Here is a 19,306-nt window from a genome sequence, read left to right as displayed (position 1 = left end):
ATTGATATATGGTTGGTGGGCCCTTTTTATTTAACGATAAAGCTATATTATTCTCATATTCTTAATAAATTTTTATTTTTCAATTAGGTCAAACCCGATAGTTATATGAGCCAATTGTCTACAAAGATTAGGAATGAATGTCAAGCAGTCTTATGTACAGTAAAACATAGTATTCTGCTGGGTGTCTTATAATGTTTTATCGATTAGTTTAAATAAAAAAGTATGAGCGTTTTTTATATGGATACGAGTGCAAAGAATGAAAAGAAGAATGGAAATGGAAAGGAATTTGAAAAGTAAAGAAGGAGAGAATAGAATAGGAAAGAGTTGGGTTTTATGTTAGAACAAAGGTGTGTGTGTATTCCAATGCTTGAAAGGGAAAGGGAGTTTATTCTTGCATAAACCCAAACCCTAAAGCCAAAAAAGCTAGTGGGTATCAATTCTTCCACCTTTGGCTATGGCTACACCTACCAGCCTTTTTTATTATTGTTTATTATTATTATTATTATTATTATTATTATTAGGGTTTTGGCATTGGAATAATCCATGGAGCCTATTTGGATGGTTCTTTGGGCTTTCTTAAGCTTGAAAATGGGCTTTAAGATTGAGCCCAAATATCATATGGTATAATCCATGGAGCCTATTTGGATGGTTCTTTGGGCTTTCTTAAGCTTGAAAATGGGCTTTAAGATTGAGCCCAAATATCATATGGTATAATCCATGGAGCCTATTTGGATGGTTCTTTGGGCTTTCTTAAGCTTGAAAATGGGCTTTAAGATTGAGCCCAAATATCATATGGTATAATCCATGGAGCCTATTTGGATGGTTCTTTGGGCTTTCTTAAGCTTGAAAATGGGCTTTAAGATTGAGCCCAAATATCATATGGTATAATCCATGGAGCCTATTTGGATGGTTCTTTGGGCTTTCTTAAGCTTGAAAATGGGCTTTAAGATTGAGCCCAAATATCATATGGTATAATCCATGGAGCCTATTTGGATGGTTCTTTGGGCTTTCTTAAGCTTGAAAATGGGCTTTAAGATTGAGCCCAAATATCATATGGTTTGAAGTATTAGTCCATCCAATACAAGGTTGCTTCGGAATGGCCTAATAATAAATAAATAAATAAATAAATAAAGTGATTTGAGCGTGCCATATTCACACTTGGCACGTGTCTCAGTAGTCTTCCCCTTCCTTAAGTCATCGAGCCCTCCACCTTTCTTCAAACAGCTACCCAAATCAAACTCCTTCGCCTCGAAGAAAAGCATTCATTTCATTTCATTTCAACGCACTGATCCACCAATTCTCTGCTCAGATCTATCATCAATGGCATTGGAATGGGTCGTTCTTGGCTACGCTGCTGCGGCTGAGGCAATCATGCTCCTCCTCCTCACCATCCCAGGCCTCGATGGACTCCGGAAGGGCCTAATTGCTGTTACTCGCAATCTTCTCAAGCCATTCCTCTCCGTCGTTCCCTTTTGCCTCTTCTTGCTCATGGATATCTACTGGAAATATGAAACTCTCCCCAGTTGTGAATCCGACTCATGCACCCCTTCTGAGTTCCTTCGCCACCAGAAATCGATCATGAAGAGCCAGCGGAATGCGCTCTTGATCGCATCGGCGCTTGTGTTCTACTGGCTGTTGTACTCTGTCACCCATTTGCTTGTCAAGGTTGAGCAATTGAACCAGCGTATTGAGAGGTTGAAGAATCGGGATTGAGAATGGAGATGGAGGGGGAATCAAATCATTGCGTCTGTTCGTTTTCTTTTCTTTTCTTTTCTTTTTGTTTTAATTTCGTTTCTTATGCTATATTATGGAAATTGTGCTCGTTTTATATTCCATTTTGATATTCCTTTTCTAAAACTTGAGACTGATAAGCGACTCTTGAATGTAATTTTTATGGTTGGTTCGAGGGATGGGGATTAAGATTTTCTGTTTTACATCCTCTGGTCTGAGGCATTATTTGGGACTCTGTTGTTCTGTTTGCTTATTTATTTACTGGAATTCTTAGTAAATCATTAGTTATTCGGGGTTGGGATGTTGGGTGTTTCTTTTTCTACTTATTCTATGATTTGATTGTTTTCAGTTGTCTTTTAGTGTTTGCATTAGATTAGGGAAAACCCAAAGGATGAACTATGTTCAATGTTGTTCTTCTTGCTCATTGGATGTTGAATTGATTTGGTTTGCTTGATGTGATGCGATTGACTAGCTCAATAGGGGAATCAGTTGAGGCTGATTCATTTGTTGGCGAGGTAAAAGAGGTAACTCTTGTCCAGGGGAAGCTGTATTAAGTTTCATGATGCCTCCAAGTATAATTGTATACCCCTTTGCAAGTCCTAGGAGTCTGGGTATACCACCAGTAAGCTGAAAGTCTATTTTGAATCATAAAGAGTGATCCTTATTGTAACACTCCAAAGTTTTGATGATCCTTATAAGTAAAAAGCAAAAGTAAAGCCATTTACTTTTCTTTTTTTTAATCGAAGGAACCATGCACTTCACAATGATATGATATTGTCCACTTTAAGCATAAACTCTTATGGTTTTATTTTTTATTTTTTCAAAAAGATCTTGTACTAATGGAGATAGTGTTGTTCTTACTTATAAACTTATGATCTTTCTCTTGATTAGTGAATGTGGAACTACTCTTTTCCCTTCCAACAATTGAGGACCAAAAGTGTCTCCCTACTTGGAAAGACTGTCTTCCTCTAAATGAACATTGTTGATGTTCAGCCCATTTGTCTTGCGTGAGATCCCAACTTCAGTAGTAAAGTGGAGAAAATCAAAGAGTTACCCGTCGCCTCTCTTTTTGTTTGTTGCTTGGTTGGGGATAGACCTCTCTACTCTTTGTTTCATCATTTATTTGATTTATCCTCACTCAAGAACCAATCAGTAGCAGTTTTCTGGTCTCAGCTCATGTTCTCGGGTTCCATCGCCAATATGGAAATGTCAAAGATTATTGACCTTCTTCTTTGTTTGAATGTCGGAGTCAAAATATGGTTTTCAAGTTCAGTTCCAAATGAGTGAAATAAAGAGATGGATAGGCGAGAATGGATGTAGTTGATTTGGAGTTTTTTCCTTCTCAGTCTGACAGTATGAAGATTGAATTGTTGCAATTCCAACTACCTGTCCTTGTGGGAATCTCAAGTCGTCTCTCTAAGTCGGATCTAATTTTTCCTAGCCTCTTCCTATTATCTCCCGCTCGTTTTCAGGTTGGGTTATAGGCAAGAGTTTGTTGCACTTTGTGCAAAAGAGATGTTTGTACTCTTAGTTTGTCTGAAAGGTTTTCATGTAAATCCCTTTTTCTTTGTCAGATATTTATGACCAAAAGACGTTTGATTCTCTTTGGACAGCATTTTGGAAAGTTAATAAGTAATTGGCTTAGAAAAGTAAAGTAATTCTCAAAATAATACAAAAACATTAATAGCTAGAAATTGAAACCTATATCTTACTGTCTGTTCCTCCTTTGATGAACCCACACAACGGCTTGACATCGAAACCCTTTTGTTGTTACCTTAGTAGTGGGGAAAATGTGCTTTCATTTTAAGTGTACCAAACGAAAAAGTTAACATCAACCAATCAAATGATCAAATGTTTTTATAATCAAAAGATTCCCCATCAAAATCAAAATCAAAATCAAAATCAAAATCAAAATCAAAATCAAAATCAAAAGCTTACAGAATCAAGATGATTAACAGCAAGAAAACCAACACCACACCATGTTCTTCAATCAATCTTATCTCTTCAAGCATCAATACCTACTAACCAAATCTTTATCAATACACATAAACAGTCTCATATCATCCAAATGCTATACTAAATAGAATTCTATGATATCTGATTGTTGATCATGAAACAGATATTAATTGAAAACTTTAGAACAGATTTGTATAGGCAAAATATTATTTTAGACGTGGAACTGTTAAAACTTTAGTAGTCAAGGCTCTTGAAGGCTGTTCACATAATAATAGACCATAAGAACCATTAGCTTACATCTTCATCTTTAACTTACAAAACCATCATTCTCTATGTTTTACATCATAAATGATTGTTGTTCTCAGCTTGCCACATTTGCGCTGTTGCTCGTGATAGGACTCGAGAAATTTGCACCGTTGGATTCTGTTGCAGCACACTCGGGATGTTTCTTGCTAAGATTGTATGGAGCAGAGCTCATGACCCTATATGTACATCAAAATGCAGAATAATTTAGAGGGCCACAATTTGGATCTCTATATGTTCTTTGTTGATGTTCTTTTTGTGACAAGATATCATAAAACGACTTACCTTTCCTTGCGCTTTTCTAAGAACCGAGCTAAGGATGCTTTACGAGCCTGTGGAACAGCTGTAGAAGTAAACCAAAAATGAAATATAAGTTGCAACTCAAGAAAGTTCCTACTAATTATACCGTCAGAATGCTTGCTCCCAAATCATTGAACATCCTAAGTTATTGATACATTAATTTGACCTAATTCGTGAATCATCAGCTAAAACAGGCACCATCAATGAATGAAAGAAGAAAAAATGATGGCTCTTGTTGGCGATTGGCATACCAGAGGGCAGCATAGCAGTAGCAGCAACAGGTCCGACTGCATTGACTATTCTTGGAGGCTCTCCTTTGCTGATAGGAGTGGTGGGAAGTCCATTGGTTTTAACTCCTCCCAACTCATCAGAACAACTTGAACCACTCCCAGACTGGGCTCCTGTGTGAGAAGAAACAGACAAGGGGCTAGATAGAGCAGGGCAGGGCAAGGTGCTCACGGGTTGGTTCTTGGGAGCACCATCACTTGCTGCTGCCATTTTTGCACCCATTCCATGAGCTTGAGCTTGAGCTTTTTGATGTGCAATGTTGGATATGGAAGCCCCAGCCCCAGCCAAGAACATTATAGCCTGAGCCTGCAAAAGGGATATCAATCTCAGAGCTCTTCCTTTACTCATGGTACTTCAAAAGAGAACTTGTATGATAATTACCCTTTCAGGGCTAATGTCATCATAGACTTTGACGGTACCACCATAAAAAATAGTCAGTTGAGCTGGAGACCCACCAGTTGGTTTCATGCTATTCCTGAACAGAGGATTAAAAAACTGTCCAAATTACATTCAGTTCTTCCTACAAATGTTCATTAAAGCTTAAGAAAGAAGTTGAAAAGTACAAGTGCAAGAGTGTTACCATGGTTCAGTGATCCCAGAAATGGATCCAAATGGCGGGAAAAATGAATTCAGAGCGCTTGAAACCGGGACTCCTCCAAGTGGTTGTTTGAGGATAGGACCAGCCATCTGAGCAGGAAGAGCAAAAGGGTTCTTCACGGATGGATTACCTAATGAAACAGATATACCTTGATTTGGAACGGAAAATAGTTTCGTTTCGTGAGGACGATGAATCGAATACAAATCAGATTGCATAGGATAAGCTGCCAGGGAAATTTGAGGGCCACCTTGCCTATCCAGATTGAACGTTTTCTAGATTGAAAAAGTGAAGGATACAACCGGAGAAAGAGATACAACCACATCAGCCCAAACAAAAGCAAGCCATACACCTCTAGTTTAGGAGCTACCGCAACTAAAAGCAAACGAGTGAAGGAAGAACATATCAAAAACAAAACCGAGGAACAGATATCAAACCTGGGCATCGGCTGCTCGACGTTGATCCGAAGCAGCCGCAACCGGATACGCAGTCTTGTCCTCAGCAGAAATCTTGAAAGGCATCGGAGGAGGAACACCAGAGCTTTTAGAATACCCTAAAAAAAAAACTCGTGAAGATCAGTGAAATTACCAGACTAGAACACAAGATTATCTTGACTAACAAGAACTAGAAATGAAATTATGGAACTTCAAAACATCAAGGCCCCCAAATTTCTTGGCAGAAAAACAGATTTAAACTGAAATTAAAGAGGATTTGGTCATCCAACAAAATTTCACCGACCAATCACAAACAACCACCACTTAACAAAAAAACATCTCCAATCAAGAACACTATAAATAAAAGAAAATTCCAAACATCAAGATTCAACGAGCCATAAACAGAGAATTAAAAAACAGAAGAAATAAAATGAATCAAACAACGACAAAGTTCGTAAAAGTTCATTGAGGTAAACAAAATGGAATTGGAAAAATAACCAAAACCTTGGGCTCCATCGTTGTCAATTTCCTCTTTCACCTTAGCCAATGGCTCCTCCTTGGAGCTGAGACCTAAAAAATCCCTCTCCATTTCAGACCAAAGTTGACACCAGAAGAAACCTCAAATCCGACCAACTCTGAAACAAAGAGAAGGGCAAAGACGCTGAAGAGAAAATTCAACTGCACCAAAAACGAAAGCAAGCAAGAGAGAAAGAGAGAGGGCGTATTATTGGATCCTGGCCGTCATTGGAATTTAAGCATGCTTTTGAATTAATCGGAAGCGTTTACCGGAAGAGATCCAGTGAGGACGACCGGCTTAGCCGGTAACTCAAAACGTGCGAATTGTGAAAGACCCCTCTTCACCCATCACTACGCTGGTGGAACCACTTGCATTTATTGTCATTCTCTGAGAGGCTGCCACCTGGCTTTCCGCACGTGGCTAACTTATTAATGAATCCGATGTATTTGCCCACCTAATAACGATTTATTGCCCTCAACTCGTCCATCTTTTTCTTTTCCCCTTTTCTTACACAAACGGTAGAATATTAGTATTTATTAGATTTAATTCTTTTAAAGAAATAAAAAATAAAAAAGGAATTGTCGATAGGGTCATAAATCCTTCCTTACGTCCTCTTCTTCTTTTTCGTTTTTTAAAAAGTGTGCCTATATATATATATATATATATTCATTAGACCTTTTATTTTTACCTTGCTAAATTAGAAAGAATATATATTCCCAAGTTTTACCCTTTATTTTAAAAAAGATTCTTATTCTTTTGGACTATTCTTGGATGAGTCGAAAAAATGGTTGGAATGTTGAAGGTTCTTTGAACTTAATCTAGATAGGTCTCCCGTCCTACCCATTTAATTTCATGGAATCAGTATTTAATTTTATTGCTTAATTAAATTTGCCCTTCATGTCTATTTTTAGTATTTTTTTAGATAGATCTCACCCAGTGTCCTATTCTTCATGTACACTCTAATGTAGAGTTAATATGGAATATGGGTTGTGTTGTGCTGAGCATATTTTGGTTTATGCATGAGGAACTTTTATATTTATATCATTCCTCTCCAACATTAGTATCATGACTATATAAAGGGTCTATTGTTGAACGTCTAAAAGGTTGATCTACTCTAGGGTGTCTTCTAGTTTAAGGTAGTTGGTCAAGCTACTCGTTATCGACGAGAGGGGAGCTTGCATGCACTACAATGAAAGGAAGCAAAATAAAAATAAAAAAGAAGTTGTTTTTAACTTGTGTGTTGGTTGGCTGGTGATAACAAAATTTTGGGAGTAGTTTTAATAAAAGAAATGGTTTGTTAAAAACAACATTCATTCCTTCGTCATCATTCAACCTTTACATATCAATTAAAAATGTGTTCCTTCCTATAAAGCTCTTTAAATCCTACCTTTACTCTATTTTTCATCAAATCACTTTACTTTTTTTTTTTTTTTTTTTTTTTGTGATAATTAATGCTTACTTTAAACCACGGTTCATGAAAGAGAAGAAAAATCACAAAATTAGATGGATTCCATGTATTAGAGCGATCTTGAACATAAGATAATAAAAAAAGTTCATAAGAAATGAATATTAATATGTGCGATAGTCTTCACTTTTAATAACAAAAGAGTAAGTAACATGACCATGCTGCAATAGATGCAGGAGAATAGTGAGATTATAATTCTGGTCCAAATCTTAAGCATGGATTATTACAAAAAAAAAAAAAAAAAAAAAAAAAAAAAAAAGAAATATATATATTTTAATTTTTAATTGTATTTCTTGTGCTTATTTTTTAAAGCATATTTTGTGAAATATATTATAAAAAGTATGATATATATATATATAATTAATAGTGTTGATGAATGAGGTGTTTCTTTTATGGTAAAAAGGATATATATAGTTATTTAGTTAAAAAGTAAAAGAATAACATATTTGGGCACATGGATGATGATAGATAGAGATCTTTTCTAATCACATTTACTTAAATCAACTTTGGAGCAAATGGCTTTATTAGAACAAATACCATATTTTTAAATTTACTATTAATATATTCTTTTATATATATGTATATAAATTGACTAATAAATATTTACCATTTCATTAATAACGTTAAATGACGTGGACTCAATAGAAGCGTGAGCAAATGTTTGGAAGTCGTAGTAAAATCTATTAAATTTTATTATAAATTTTAATATTTTGTTTTGGAGCTTTTAAGTGATAAGGACGTGCAAATAATTTAGAAGGGGAAATGTCATCTTTGGTTTTGTTGGGTATTTTTAAAGCAAAAGAAATAAAACAAAAAAAGGGGGTGGAATTGGGCCTCCATCTTCTTGGGCCTCCACCTTCTTGGGCCTCCACCTTCTTGGGCCTCCACCTTCTTGGGCCTTGGTTTCAACCCGATGAATTTATTTATTATCGTCCACATAAGCTCAAATTTATTTATTATGTTCGAATCTTCATAATATATGTGATTGTAGGATTATTGAACCATATGCGAAAATATTAAATCCATTAATTAAAATATATGGATGACGTGGATGAACATGGGTTAGCATATGATGGAAACAAATAATGAGTAGCACATGGATTCTAAGAATATATTCTATTACTTTTATAACCTGTTTTATCTATTTAGTAACCCTCTTTTATAATAAACTAAACTAATATTATTAAGAAAAGAAGCAATGCGTAACCATTAAAAGACAAACACACAAAGCCCACAATTATATTTGACATACCCCCACATTAAGACATGTAGACAAGCTGAGTAGTTTAATTATTTAATGATGATGGAGTATTAATAGGTGCCAATTTATTTATTTATTTATATATATATTTTTTAAAGGAGGGTGTAATTAATGTATGAACTTTATTGAATCTCTATTCATCTTGGAATATATATCACTTTTAATTACTTTAGTTGCTTTATCATCGATTATAGATTTATTATTATTTTTTTTATAGAATTTTTAATTGAAATCACGTCAATTAAAGAAGATTAGGGAGAAAGTGTGTAAAATTATGAAACTGGCGACGATGTAGAATAGACTAAATCGAATAATATTTAGTAAGGCGGGTTTGATTGGTTAGGGAGAGGATTTTTAAATTGTTTTATTTATTTATTTATTTATTATTATTATTATTATTATTATTAAATCTTTGCTGGCACTCGTGCATGTATTGCTTCCTTTCCAACGTCAGCAACAACTTTTGTTTTGACCTTACTTTCAACCTCAAAATTGTTTAATAAAATTAATTAAATAAACGCGTAAATCAAACTAACCAAATGTTTTAACTTTTAACAAAAAAAAGAAAAAAGGAAAAAAAATTGAAGACGACGACCGTTGGGATCCAGCTGGCAGTTTCAGTCCATGTCAGCCACTCTGGTCGCATCCAACTTTGGCTACTTTTCTGTACAGTTTTCAATCTCAACACAAAAGACAAATCACAGCACACTCAGCACTCAACAAAATTAAGAAAAATAAAATTATTTATCATTTTTTCTTTATATCCACACATCTCCAATATAATCCTCCATGGTAACCATCAAGGATTACACTGAACCCTCATCAAATCTCCACCCTTGGATCTCTGACATATCTCTGCACCACTCTCTCAACACACCACAGATATTCCCCCTTTTTTATTCTCCCTCTTCAAAATTTGCTCCTTTTTTTTGTTCTTTGTTCTTCGGGATTCTTCTCCTTTCGGGGTCCGACATAGATTTTGAATTTATGCGGGTTCTGGGGTTTTTGCTACACAGCATTTTTTTCAATCTTTGAGGGTTTTGTTTTCCTTTATTCTATGGCTATGATTTTGCTCTTTTTCCTTCTCGCCGTTTCTGCTGTTTCTGCTGTTTCTGCTGATCAAGGTGACCCCTTCTTCCTTCTTATCTAATCCTGTTCTTCCCATTCTATCAATCTTATGCTTTTCCCTCCTTTTTTAAGCTTTTCTTTTGGGGTTTCTTGTTAGATTTTGCTGTAATTTGTGTTTTTTCACTCTGTCTTTTGTGGGTTTCCCTCCATTTTACTGCAAAGCTTTTTAACATCTATTGGAATTAGTTTCCTGGTTAAAAATGTAGCATGTGGTGTGTAATGGGTATTAAAAGAACTTGATGGGAGGGCGCTTTCCTTACTCAGATTAGCTAAGAACATCAAAATATGGGGAACATCAAATCCTGTTTTGTGTGTTTGAAATTATATTGTTTTCTTTATATAATTGCAGATGCGTTCATTGGTGTAAACCTTGGTATGGATCTTTCTGATATGCCCAACCCCACTCAGGTAGTTGCACTTCTCAAAGCTCAAAATATTAGACATCTCAGGTTATATGATGCCGACCGGGCTATGCTTCTTGCTCTTGCCAACACAGGCATTCAAGTCATTGTTTCTGTACCCAATGACCAACTTCTTGGAATTGGCCAATCCAATGCGACTGCAGCCAACTGGGTTGCTCGGAATGTCATTGCCCATGTTCCTGCCACCAACATCACAGGCATAGCCATTGGCTCTGATGTTCTTACCACTCTTCCAAATGCTGCCCCAATCCTTGTCTCGGCTCTCAAATTCATTCACTCTGCTCTCCTTGCATCCAATCTGGATCGCCAAATCAAAGTTTCTACCCCGCATTCTTCTTCCATTATTCTTGACTCCTTCCCTCCATCACAGGCCTTCTTTAACCGTTCATGGGACCCTGTCATGGTTCCTCTACTTCAATTCTTGCAGTCCACTGGCTCTTATCTCATGCTTAATGTTTATCCTTATTATGATTACATGCAATCAAATGGTGTGATTCCTCTAGACTATGCACTTTTCCGGCCCCTCCCTCCAACCAAGGAGGCTGTTGACGCCAATACCCTATTGCACTATACTAATGTCTTTGATGCGGTTGTTGATGCTGCCTATTTCGCAATGTCTGATTTAAACTTCACGAACATACGAGTCGTTGTTACGGAGTCAGGCTGGCCATCCAAGGGCGATGCATCGGAGCCAGATGCAACTTTGGATAATGCTAACACTTACAATAGCAACTTAATTAGACATGTTCTTAACAACACTGGAACGCCTAAGCATCCGGGTGTTCCTGTTAGTACCTACATATATGAGCTCTACAATGAGGATTTAAGACCTGGTTCAGTCTCAGAAAAGAATTGGGGTCTCTTCAATTCTAATGGAATGCCAGTTTATACCTTGCACTTGACTGGTGCTGGTGCTGTTTTGGCAAACGATACCACAAACCAAACGTTCTGTGTTGCACGAGACGGTGCTGATCGTAGGCTGCTGCAAGCAGCACTGGATTGGGCGTGTGGACCGGGGAAAGTCGATTGTTCCCCGCTGTTGCAGGGGCAGGCATGTTATCAACCAGATAATGTTATAGCCCATTCAACCTATGCTTTCAATGCTTATTACCAGAAAATGGCCAAGTCTCCAGGGACCTGTGATTTTAAAGGAGTGGCTATCATCACCACCACAAACCCAAGTATGAAATCTTGAATGATTGCTAATGATTTGATATGGTTGCTAATGTTCGGTTTGATGTTTCTTGTTGCAGGTCACGGTACGTGTATATTTCCAGGAAGGTAACCGCGAACGACTCTTAAATATCTATATACCGAACTATGTCTGTGACTACTCTTCCTGACTGTTGTGTCCTCGTATTTTTGTCCAATGCAGTAGTGGAAGTAATGGCACTTTAGTAAACAGCACATCTCTGGCTCCATCCTCAAATTCTTCTGATTCAGCTGGTGGCTGCCTTCCAAAGCATCTCCATGGTACCATCCCTTACACAAGTTCAACCATCCTTTGTGTTTTATTAATGACTTTGGCGTTCTTGTGATGCTGCTTGCTAGCATTTGTGTATTTGTATTCATGCATGATCTCCATCACAGTTTGGGATCGTCAAACTGCTGCTTCCCTTGGCTTCCATGCTATTGTAGCATATTTAACCAGTTTTGTATTGCCAAGGGTCGACAGGTGGGGATCGGTCGGTTAATGTGGCTATATATTAGTTCGAGTTCGATGAGTGTTCATAATTTGGATTTTATAGAGAGAAAAATCTAATGATTATTTGTGACTTATTGTGTAACTATCGTCGTTATGCCCCGAAGAAATTGAACTAGAAAATTTAAAAGTTTGAAGATGACATCTAGAGTTTCTCAATCACATACTCGAACATTGGTATTATTTATTGGTCTTAAATGAACTGGAAATTCAATCCAAACAATTGACATCTGAACTTACATACTGCATTGAAACTTGACATGCACAAACCAACACACTAGAAAAGAGGAACTCAATAAAAAGACGCAGACAACGAAATGCAAACAGGAAACAACCATTCTTTTTTTTTTTTAAAAGTCTTTCAAGCTTCAACGTTTCATTTGTCCTTCGACCACGGGCGGGATCTCTAATCCTTGGTTTTGTTTCTGCATGTTTCCTTGCCAACCTGAGCACAATGTTTAATATCATCATTTTCGTAACATAGACTAAATTAATGAAAATATCTTTAAACTTTCAAAAGTTCCAACGATATTTTTAAATTTTTAATAGTATACTTAACATTACCTTTGGAAATGGTTCAAACATCCTCAAAATTTAAAAATACCCTTTTAATAAGATTATCTCAAAACTTTTAATTCTTTTTTAAGTTTAAAAATATTAATATTATTTTAGAAGGTTCAGCAGTATTTTTTAAACGAGGAAGTAACGTGTGTACTAACCATGAGAGTATTTTTTAGCTTAAAATTTGAAACACTTTTGAAAGTTGAAGAGATTGAGATTACCAATATGCATGTCGAAACCACGATTCTTGAGCTCACGATACTCTTGACACATTGCACAGCCCAGACAACAAAAGTGAACACAACAATCGTTGCAAGGAGTTTCTTGAAGTTGATACTTTGCCCTCAATCGAGAACGATAGTAGCAAGTATAAAGGCATATACAGGGCGTTAAGCAAGCTATCACAGTGAAAATCGATGCCTGACCCAAACAAGCTGCACACACACCCATAAACATATAAGCACTTAATATTAGACCCACTTCTTGTAATACTATTACTAGGTTATAGTCAGTTCGGTTTCCCTAATTTTCGACCCAATCGAGAATTGAATCGAACGGATCGGTTCGGTAGAAATGAAAATCGAACTATTTATGAGAGTTTTATATTAGACCCATTTTGATTTTCATATTTATAGTTTGATAAAATCTGTTCGGCTAAATATCAGACGTAGTTTAACAAATGGATGTAATGAAGCTTACAACTTGATCCTTCATCAATAATCTCGGCCGCTCTCCCGAAAGGCACACATGGACACCAAATCGTACAACAACCTGTCAATTAAATTCATAAATATAATTCAACTCGTTGAAATATAAAAATTCTAATTATTAAATATAAGAATGAGAAAATATTACATAAATAATGAGATGAAAGAGGAGAGAATAAGAATGATTGTAATTAATAAAGATGGAGAAGGAGAACGAATTTACATGATCCAATGTCGTCGAAGCAGTCACAGAGGCCAGTGGACCATTGCATTCCGTTGCCTGCATTCACTGGAATACCGCCGGACATCTTCTTCTCCTTCAAATAAGCCTACCAAATTTGCCTTCGAATTCTGGGTTGTGGAGTTCTTCTGTCCTCCAATTTATTGTTTTTTTTTCTTACAACATATTTTTTAAAAAGTTAAGGTGGACAAAATTTTGTTGATGTTTTGTTTGGGTTGGGTTTTAACAATAATGTTGTTTTAGATAATGTTTGTATGTGTGGTCCATATAAGAGTCCTTATCTTTCCTATGTTATATTGATGCAAGCTTTCCGAGACTTATTTCTTTTAAAAATATCTCCATCCATACCTAGTCCTTTCTTCACTGTAAAAACTATCACCTACTAACTAACACAGATTCTTTCAATTTAGATTTTTTAAGAAATCATTCATGTAAAACCAATTAATGAATTACTCCAACTATGATTTAACGTCTATACACAATAAGATAACTAAAATAGACATAAAATTTGAATCGAAAGATAAAAAAATCGTGGAACTCGTTGATAAATATATATGAAGGGGACACATGTTAAATGTTAACAAGTGCAAGCCTACCAAAAGCACAGGAGCGGAATCTTATAGAAAATGAGAGAATTATTAATAATGGCAAAAGTGTATGGGTAACTATCTCAGTATATATATTTGTCTTTTACCTATCATTTATTAATTTTAGTAGGAAAATATTTAAATTTTTTTATAAAAATGTTTGGTTTTAGTGTTGAATGAGAGGGGTAGATGTGAATAGAGGGGTTGTTGAATAGTCACAATCATCCTATTCAAAAATGGGCTAAATTGTACTCGATTGGCGTTGGCATTCATTGAGTGTCACATCCACCCTGTCACTTTCTTCATTTGCTCTTACAGAAAAAAAATAATACAATTTTTTTTTTAATATGATTTAATGCTGTTACAAATTCTTTAATTTGATATAATAAAAACTTTATTATATATATATATATTTTTTTTTTACTTTTCGATTCTCTCGCGGGATCTGAACGTTCCTTATCCTTCGATGACAGAAATGGATATTTTTTAACTTAAACTTTTAATTTATCCTCGATAATTTTCTTCAAGTAATTTTGATTTGTTGATCTTTCTAGATCGATTTTTAACTGGTTGATTTTTTTGAACTGATCATCAATTTATTGATTTTTTGGAATTGGACTATAGTTTCTTAATCTTTTTGAAGACTCCATTCATTTATGTTTTAAGTTCTTACTAATCTTTCGAGAGATTTCAATTTTCAAGTTTTACAAAATATTTTACCGATCTTGAAAGATAGGTAGATCTTACTTTCTTTATAAGAGTTCGGAAACCTCTCCTTAGCATACACGTTTTAAAATCGTGAGACTAACGATAATATATAATGGGTCAAAGCGGACAATATCGGCTAGTGGTAAGTTTAGGTTGTTCACTACCAAGGGTCGACAGATGGGGATAAGTCGGTTAATGTGGCTATATATTCGTTCGAGTTTGATCAAGGTTCATAATTTGGATTTTGTAGAGAGAAAAATCTAATGATTACTTGCGACTTATTGTGTAACTATTATCATCATGCACGGTAGAATTTGAACTAAAAAATTTAAAAGTTTGAAGATGATGTAGTAGAATTGGTCTTAATTGAACTCGAAATTCTATCCAAACCATGACATCCATATTACATTAAAACTTGACCTGAACATACGAATGGTAGAAAAGAGAAACTCAATATAAAGATTCCAACATAGAAATGTAGAGGGGAAACAACCATTCTTATTCCTTCCCTTTCATAAGACTCTTTTTAAGTCTTTCAAACTTCAACGTCTCATTTGTCCTTCGACCACGGGCGGGATCTCTATACCATAATTTTGTTTCTGCATGTTTCCTTGCCAACCTGAGCATGACGATCAATATCATCGCCTTTATAAGATATAGGCTAAAGCAATAAAATAAAGTTAAAAAAAGTTGAAGAGATTGAGATTACCGATATGGGGGTCTAAACCACGATTCTTGAGCTCACGATGCTCTTGACACATTGCACAACTCAAACACCAAAAGTGAACACAGCAATCGTTGCAGGGGGTTTCTTGAAGCTGATACTTTGCCCTCAGTCGGGAACGATAATAGCAAGTATAAAGGAATATGCAGGGCGTAAAGCAAGCTATCACACTGAAAAGCAATGCCTGACCCAAACAGGCTGCATTCACAACCATAAACATATAAACACTTAATATTAGACCCACTTCTTGTAATAATACTATTACGATGGAATACTCAGTTCGGTTTCCTTAGTTTTGGACCCAATCGAGAATCGAATCCAAATGAAAATCGAACTATTTATGGAAGTTTTATATTAAACCTTGATTTTCATATTTATAATTTGATAAAATCTCTTTAGACGTAATTTAGCATTAGATGAAATGAAGCTTACAACTTGATCCTTCATCTATGATCTCGGCAGCTTTTCCGAAAGACGCGCATGGACACCATAACGTACAACAACCTGTAAATTAAATTCATAAATATAATTGAATTGGTTGAGATATAAAATTTTTGAAAAAATATTAGATAAATAATAATTTAAAAGGATAAACATAAACAAAAAGGAGTAAATTATTTTTGAAAATGATTTTATGATTGTAAGTAATAGAGATGGAGAAGGAGAATGAAGTTACATGATCTCATGTCGTCGAAGCAGTCACAGAGGCCGGTGGACCATGGGGTTCCGTTGCCTGCATTCACCGGAATACCGCCGGACATCTTGTTTTCCTTCAAATAATTAAGCCAACCAAATTTGGTTTCCAATTCTGGGTTGTGGAGTTCTTCTGTTCTCCAATTTATTGATGTTTCTTATAACAAAGTTTTTGAAAAGTGAACATTTTTTTTTGGTAACTCTTAAGTCAAAGTCATGCTTCGGCGGTAAGGTTTTAAAAAGCCAACGAGGATAAGATTTTTGGGAAGTGTAAGTCAATGTCTTGCTTGAGTTGGGTTTCTTTTCAAATGTTTGGTCCATTTAAGAATCCTTACCTTATACGATGCAAACTTTGGGAGAATTTTTTTTTTTTTTTTTTTTTAATTTTTTAAATTGTAATATCCCATACTCAACCTTCGTAATTTGGATTCATCGAACACGACATACTCATGTTATTTACTATGAAAACTATCTCCATAAACCAACCCAGATTCTTTCAATATATTTTGTTCTTACTTGTATGCTAACACGAGTCTTTTTAGAATCGTTTGCGACATGGTCTGTCAGAGCAACTTATGTATAGTTTAAATTAGTTATGTAATATATGATTAGTTAGGAAATATACTTAGATATCAGTTAAATTTGATTAGTAGTATATTTTATTTTATTATCAAGATTTAGTTAGTTTATATTTTCGTTATTTGTAGGTATTAATTGGTATCTTGTATCCTATTTAAACGTTGTGGATATCAATGAAGATAAAACCTTCATCCCAACTCACACTTTTGAGTGTCATACATGTTGTTTTATATTTGGTATGAAAATTGGTAAGAAATGAGTTAACCTAAACTTACTCGGAGGGGAGGGGCCGCCAGAGAAAAATAAATGTGAAGTGGTGGTGGTTGGAAAGTCACTGGACATGACATCAACCCTATCACTTCCTTCACATGCTCTTTTGGGGGTTTCCATAATTTTTCTATCACAAATTCAACGCCATATTTGGATCATAGATTATAATTTGGGCCATACAGTTTTCTATATATATATATATTATTAAACGTGATATTGGGGCCATATATTTTACAAAATGAGTTACTCGAACATTAATATTATTGGTCTTAAATGAACCCGAAATTCAATCCAAACAATGGCATTCCTACTTACATACTGCATTAAAATTTGACCTGAACAAACCAACCCAATAAAGATATGCAAACAACTAAATGCAAAGAGGATACCACCATTCTTATTGCTCCTTCCCAAGTCTTTCAAACTTCTAACGTTTCATTTGTCCTTCCACCATAGGCGGGATCTCTAATCCCTTATTTTGTTTCTGCACGTTTCCTTGCCAACCTGAGCACAACGTTCACTATTATCGTTTTTATAAGATACAAGGTTAAAGTAATAAAAATACTCTTAAAATTTTAAAAAAAATTAAAAAAAATATACCTAAGGTAAGTTTTAGAGGAAAATGGTTAATACTTTGTTTCAAAAATATATTAACTCTAAAAAGTTTCATTAATACTGTTGAACTTTTAAAAAAAAAAGTTTGAATGGGTTAATACCATACTTAAAGTTCTTCAAATTTTTAATTTTTTTTTTTCTAAAAGTTTAAAAATATTAATGTTACTTTTGAAAGTTCATGAAAAAAAATGTAGAACGAATGATTTCGTCTATACATACGGTAAGAGTATTATTGAACCTTAATAAAAAGTTTAAAGGTGTTTTTGAAGTTTTTTGAAAGTTGAAGAGATTGAGAATACCGATATGCATGTCGAAACCACGATTCTTGAGCTCACGGTACTCTTGACACATTGCACAACCCAAACACCAAAAATGAACACAGCAATCGTTGCAGGGAGTTTGTTGAAGCTCATACTTTGCCCTCAGTCGAGAACGATAATGGCATGTATAAAGGCATATGCAGGGCGTAAAGCAAGAAATCACAGTGAAAATCGATGCTTGACCTAAACAGGCTGCATCCACAACCATAAACATATAAACTGTTCTGTCATTTTCAGTTCAACACTAAGTGCCTCCAATCATTGCTGCTATCTTGGAAATAATCTCTTCTTTAATGAATACTTTCAATCAATTTTAGGCCCACTTCTTGCAATATTATTGCTACCGAATACTCGGTTCGGTTTCCCTAGTTTTGGATCCGATCCAGAATCGAACCGAACGGATCGGTTTGGTAGGAATAGAAATTGAACTATTATGAGAATTTTATATTAGACTCACTTCTTAAATTTTATATTAGAGTAAAACTGGGAAAAATGACAATATTAACTAGCGGTGGGCTTCAACTGTTATAAATAATATGAGATCCATACATTGAGCCATGTGTCAACGAAGACGCTGGACCTCCAAGTGGGGTGGATTGTGAGATCACATGGGATGTAGAAACTTCTCCCTATAGATGTTAGACTTTTTGTTTTCTTTGGCTAAATATTAGGTTTAGTACAATGTTAGGTTAGCCATGGATGGAATGAAGCTTACAAGTTGATCCTTCATCTATAATCTCCGCGGCTTGCCCGAAAGGCACGCATGGACACCAAAACGTACAGCAACCTGTAAATTAAATTCATAAATATAACTCAATTAGTTAAGATATAAAATTTTCAATTAAATAAATTTATAAATCTTAATTATGAATATAATAATGATAAAATATTACATAAATAATAATTTAAAACCATTAAAAAAAAAATAACAACTGAGATGGAGAAGGAGAATAAAGTTACATGATCCCATGTCGTCGAAGCAGTCACAGAGGCCGGTGGACCATGGCGTTCTGTTTGCTGCGTTCATCGGAGTACCGCGGGACATTTTCTTATCCTTCAAATAACTCTAACAAATGTGGCTTCGAGTTGTGGGTTGTGGACTTCTTCTGTACTCCAATTTATAGTTTTTTCATGCAACCAAGTTTTTGAAAAGTCTAAGTCGATGTCTTGTTTTGGTGTTAAGATTTTGAAAAGTCAAA

The 19,306-nt window shown here is 35.2% G+C and overlaps 6 protein-coding genes across 7 annotated transcripts; 2 read left to right on the top strand and 4 right to left on the bottom strand.

Annotated features, from left to right (window-relative positions):
* Nucleotides 1-1,202: 1,202 nt before the first annotated feature.
* Nucleotides 1,203-1,936, top strand: LOC111790398 (uncharacterized). The gene has a single exon (XM_023671283.2). The coding sequence runs from the start codon at nucleotides 1,321-1,323 to the stop codon at nucleotides 1,711-1,713; it is 393 nt and encodes a 130-aa protein (XP_023527051.1). The 5' UTR covers nucleotides 1,203-1,320; the 3' UTR covers nucleotides 1,714-1,936.
* Nucleotides 1,937-3,853: 1,917 nt separating this feature from the next.
* On the bottom strand, nucleotides 3,854-6,361 carry LOC111790357 (protein TIFY 6B). 2 transcript variants are annotated; one of them, XM_023671252.2, is made up of 7 exons: nucleotides 6,112-6,361; nucleotides 5,611-5,726; nucleotides 5,159-5,265; nucleotides 4,960-5,053; nucleotides 4,542-4,884; nucleotides 4,276-4,333; nucleotides 3,854-4,169 (listed from the first exon to the last, which is right to left on the bottom strand). In XM_023671252.2, the coding sequence occupies exons 1-7, from the start codon at nucleotides 6,194-6,196 to the stop codon at nucleotides 4,049-4,051; spliced, it is 924 nt and encodes a 307-aa protein (XP_023527020.1). In that variant the 5' UTR covers nucleotides 6,197-6,361; the 3' UTR covers nucleotides 3,854-4,048. The 2 variants fall into 2 exon arrangements, with proteins under 2 accessions (XP_023527020.1, XP_023527006.1); XM_023671238.2 differs by having other exon boundaries at nucleotides 5,159-5,448; nucleotides 6,112-6,360.
* Nucleotides 6,362-9,646: 3,285 nt separating this feature from the next.
* On the top strand, nucleotides 9,647-12,187 carry LOC111790348 (glucan endo-1,3-beta-glucosidase 3). Its single transcript, XM_023671227.2, has 4 exons — nucleotides 9,647-9,974; nucleotides 10,328-11,581; nucleotides 11,654-11,681; nucleotides 11,776-12,187. The coding sequence occupies exons 1-4, from the start codon at nucleotides 9,908-9,910 to the stop codon at nucleotides 11,936-11,938; spliced, it is 1,512 nt and encodes a 503-aa protein (XP_023526995.2). The 5' UTR covers nucleotides 9,647-9,907; the 3' UTR covers nucleotides 11,939-12,187.
* Nucleotides 12,188-12,439: 252 nt separating this feature from the next.
* Nucleotides 12,440-13,813, bottom strand: LOC111790376 (cell number regulator 2-like). Its single transcript, XM_023671264.2, has 4 exons — nucleotides 13,594-13,813; nucleotides 13,363-13,434; nucleotides 12,885-13,097; nucleotides 12,440-12,547 (listed from the first exon to the last, which is right to left on the bottom strand). The coding sequence occupies exons 1-4, from the start codon at nucleotides 13,676-13,678 to the stop codon at nucleotides 12,471-12,473; spliced, it is 447 nt and encodes a 148-aa protein (XP_023527032.1). The 5' UTR covers nucleotides 13,679-13,813; the 3' UTR covers nucleotides 12,440-12,470.
* A 1,441-nt stretch (nucleotides 13,814-15,254) lies between these two features.
* On the bottom strand, nucleotides 15,255-16,534 carry LOC111790386 (cell number regulator 2). The gene is made up of 4 exons (XM_023671275.2): nucleotides 16,307-16,534; nucleotides 16,063-16,134; nucleotides 15,616-15,828; nucleotides 15,255-15,525 (listed from the first exon to the last, which is right to left on the bottom strand). Exons 1-4 carry the CDS (start codon nucleotides 16,389-16,391, stop codon nucleotides 15,449-15,451), a joined length of 447 nt encoding a protein of 148 aa, XP_023527043.1. The 5' UTR covers nucleotides 16,392-16,534; the 3' UTR covers nucleotides 15,255-15,448.
* A 1,050-nt stretch (nucleotides 16,535-17,584) lies between these two features.
* Nucleotides 17,585-19,223, bottom strand: LOC111810260 (cell number regulator 2). Its single transcript, XM_023696918.2, has 4 exons — nucleotides 19,068-19,223; nucleotides 18,823-18,894; nucleotides 18,087-18,299; nucleotides 17,585-17,676 (listed from the first exon to the last, which is right to left on the bottom strand). The coding sequence occupies exons 1-4, from the start codon at nucleotides 19,150-19,152 to the stop codon at nucleotides 17,600-17,602; spliced, it is 447 nt and encodes a 148-aa protein (XP_023552686.1). The 5' UTR covers nucleotides 19,153-19,223; the 3' UTR covers nucleotides 17,585-17,599.
* Between the last annotated feature and the right edge of the window lie 83 nt (nucleotides 19,224-19,306).

This window comes from Cucurbita pepo, chromosome 1, assembly GCF_057944985.1.
Source record: "Cucurbita pepo subsp. pepo isolate OVF chromosome 1, ASM5794498v1, whole genome shotgun sequence".
NCBI classification, from domain to species: domain Eukaryota; kingdom Viridiplantae; phylum Streptophyta; class Magnoliopsida; order Cucurbitales; family Cucurbitaceae; genus Cucurbita; species Cucurbita pepo.
This window is presented reverse-complemented; position numbering and strand designations above follow the sequence as displayed.

What these genes read in the sequence shown, in the direction of transcription:
- LOC111790398 (XM_023671283.2), top strand. Translation starts at nt 1,321, where the DNA reads ATGGCATTGGAATGGGTCGTTCTTGGCTACGCTGCTGCGGCTGAGGCA.
- LOC111790357 (XM_023671238.2), bottom strand. Translation starts at nt 6,196, where the DNA reads ATGGAGAGGGATTTTTTAGGTCTCAGCTCCAAGGAGGAGCCATTGGCT. An exon ending in TCTGGGATCACTGAACCATG is followed by an intron (nt 5,054 to 5,158) that starts GTAACACTCTTG and finishes TCCTCTGTTCAG; the next exon opens with GAATAGCATGAAACCAACTG. An exon ending in ATGACATTAGCCCTGAAAGG is followed by an intron (nt 4,885 to 4,959) that starts GTAATTATCATA and finishes TCCCTTTTGCAG; the next exon opens with GCTCAGGCTATAATGTTCTT.
- LOC111790348 (XM_023671227.2), top strand. Translation starts at nt 9,908, where the DNA reads ATGGCTATGATTTTGCTCTTTTTCCTTCTCGCCGTTTCTGCTGTTTCT. An exon ending in TGCTGTTTCTGCTGATCAAG is followed by an intron (nt 9,975 to 10,327) that starts GTGACCCCTTCT and finishes ATATAATTGCAG; the next exon opens with ATGCGTTCATTGGTGTAAAC. An exon ending in ACGTGTATATTTCCAGGAAG is followed by an intron (nt 11,682 to 11,775) that starts GTAACCGCGAAC and finishes TGTCCAATGCAG; the next exon opens with TAGTGGAAGTAATGGCACTT.
- LOC111790376 (XM_023671264.2), bottom strand. Translation starts at nt 13,678, where the DNA reads ATGTCCGGCGGTATTCCAGTGAATGCAGGCAACGGAATGCAATGGTCC. An exon ending in TATTGATGAAGGATCAAGTT is followed by an intron (nt 13,098 to 13,362) that starts GTAAGCTTCATT and finishes GTGTGTGTGCAG; the next exon opens with CTTGTTTGGGTCAGGCATCG. An exon ending in TGGTTTCGACATGCATATTG is followed by an intron (nt 12,548 to 12,884) that starts GTAATCTCAATC and finishes CATTGTGCTCAG; the next exon opens with GTTGGCAAGGAAACATGCAG.
- LOC111790386 (XM_023671275.2), bottom strand. Translation starts at nt 16,391, where the DNA reads ATGTCCGGCGGTATTCCGGTGAATGCAGGCAACGGAACCCCATGGTCC. An exon ending in CTTCGACGACATGAGATCAT is followed by an intron (nt 16,135 to 16,306) that starts GTAACTTCATTC and finishes TTTAATTTACAG; the next exon opens with GTTGTTGTACGTTATGGTGT. An exon ending in CATAGATGAAGGATCAAGTT is followed by an intron (nt 15,829 to 16,062) that starts GTAAGCTTCATT and finishes TTGTGAATGCAG; the next exon opens with CCTGTTTGGGTCAGGCATTG.
- LOC111810260 (XM_023696918.2), bottom strand. Translation starts at nt 19,152, where the DNA reads ATGTCCCGCGGTACTCCGATGAACGCAGCAAACAGAACGCCATGGTCC. An exon ending in CTTCGACGACATGGGATCAT is followed by an intron (nt 18,895 to 19,067) that starts GTAACTTTATTC and finishes TTTAATTTACAG; the next exon opens with GTTGCTGTACGTTTTGGTGT. An exon ending in TGGTTTCGACATGCATATCG is followed by an intron (nt 17,677 to 18,086) that starts GTATTCTCAATC and finishes CGTTGTGCTCAG; the next exon opens with GTTGGCAAGGAAACGTGCAG.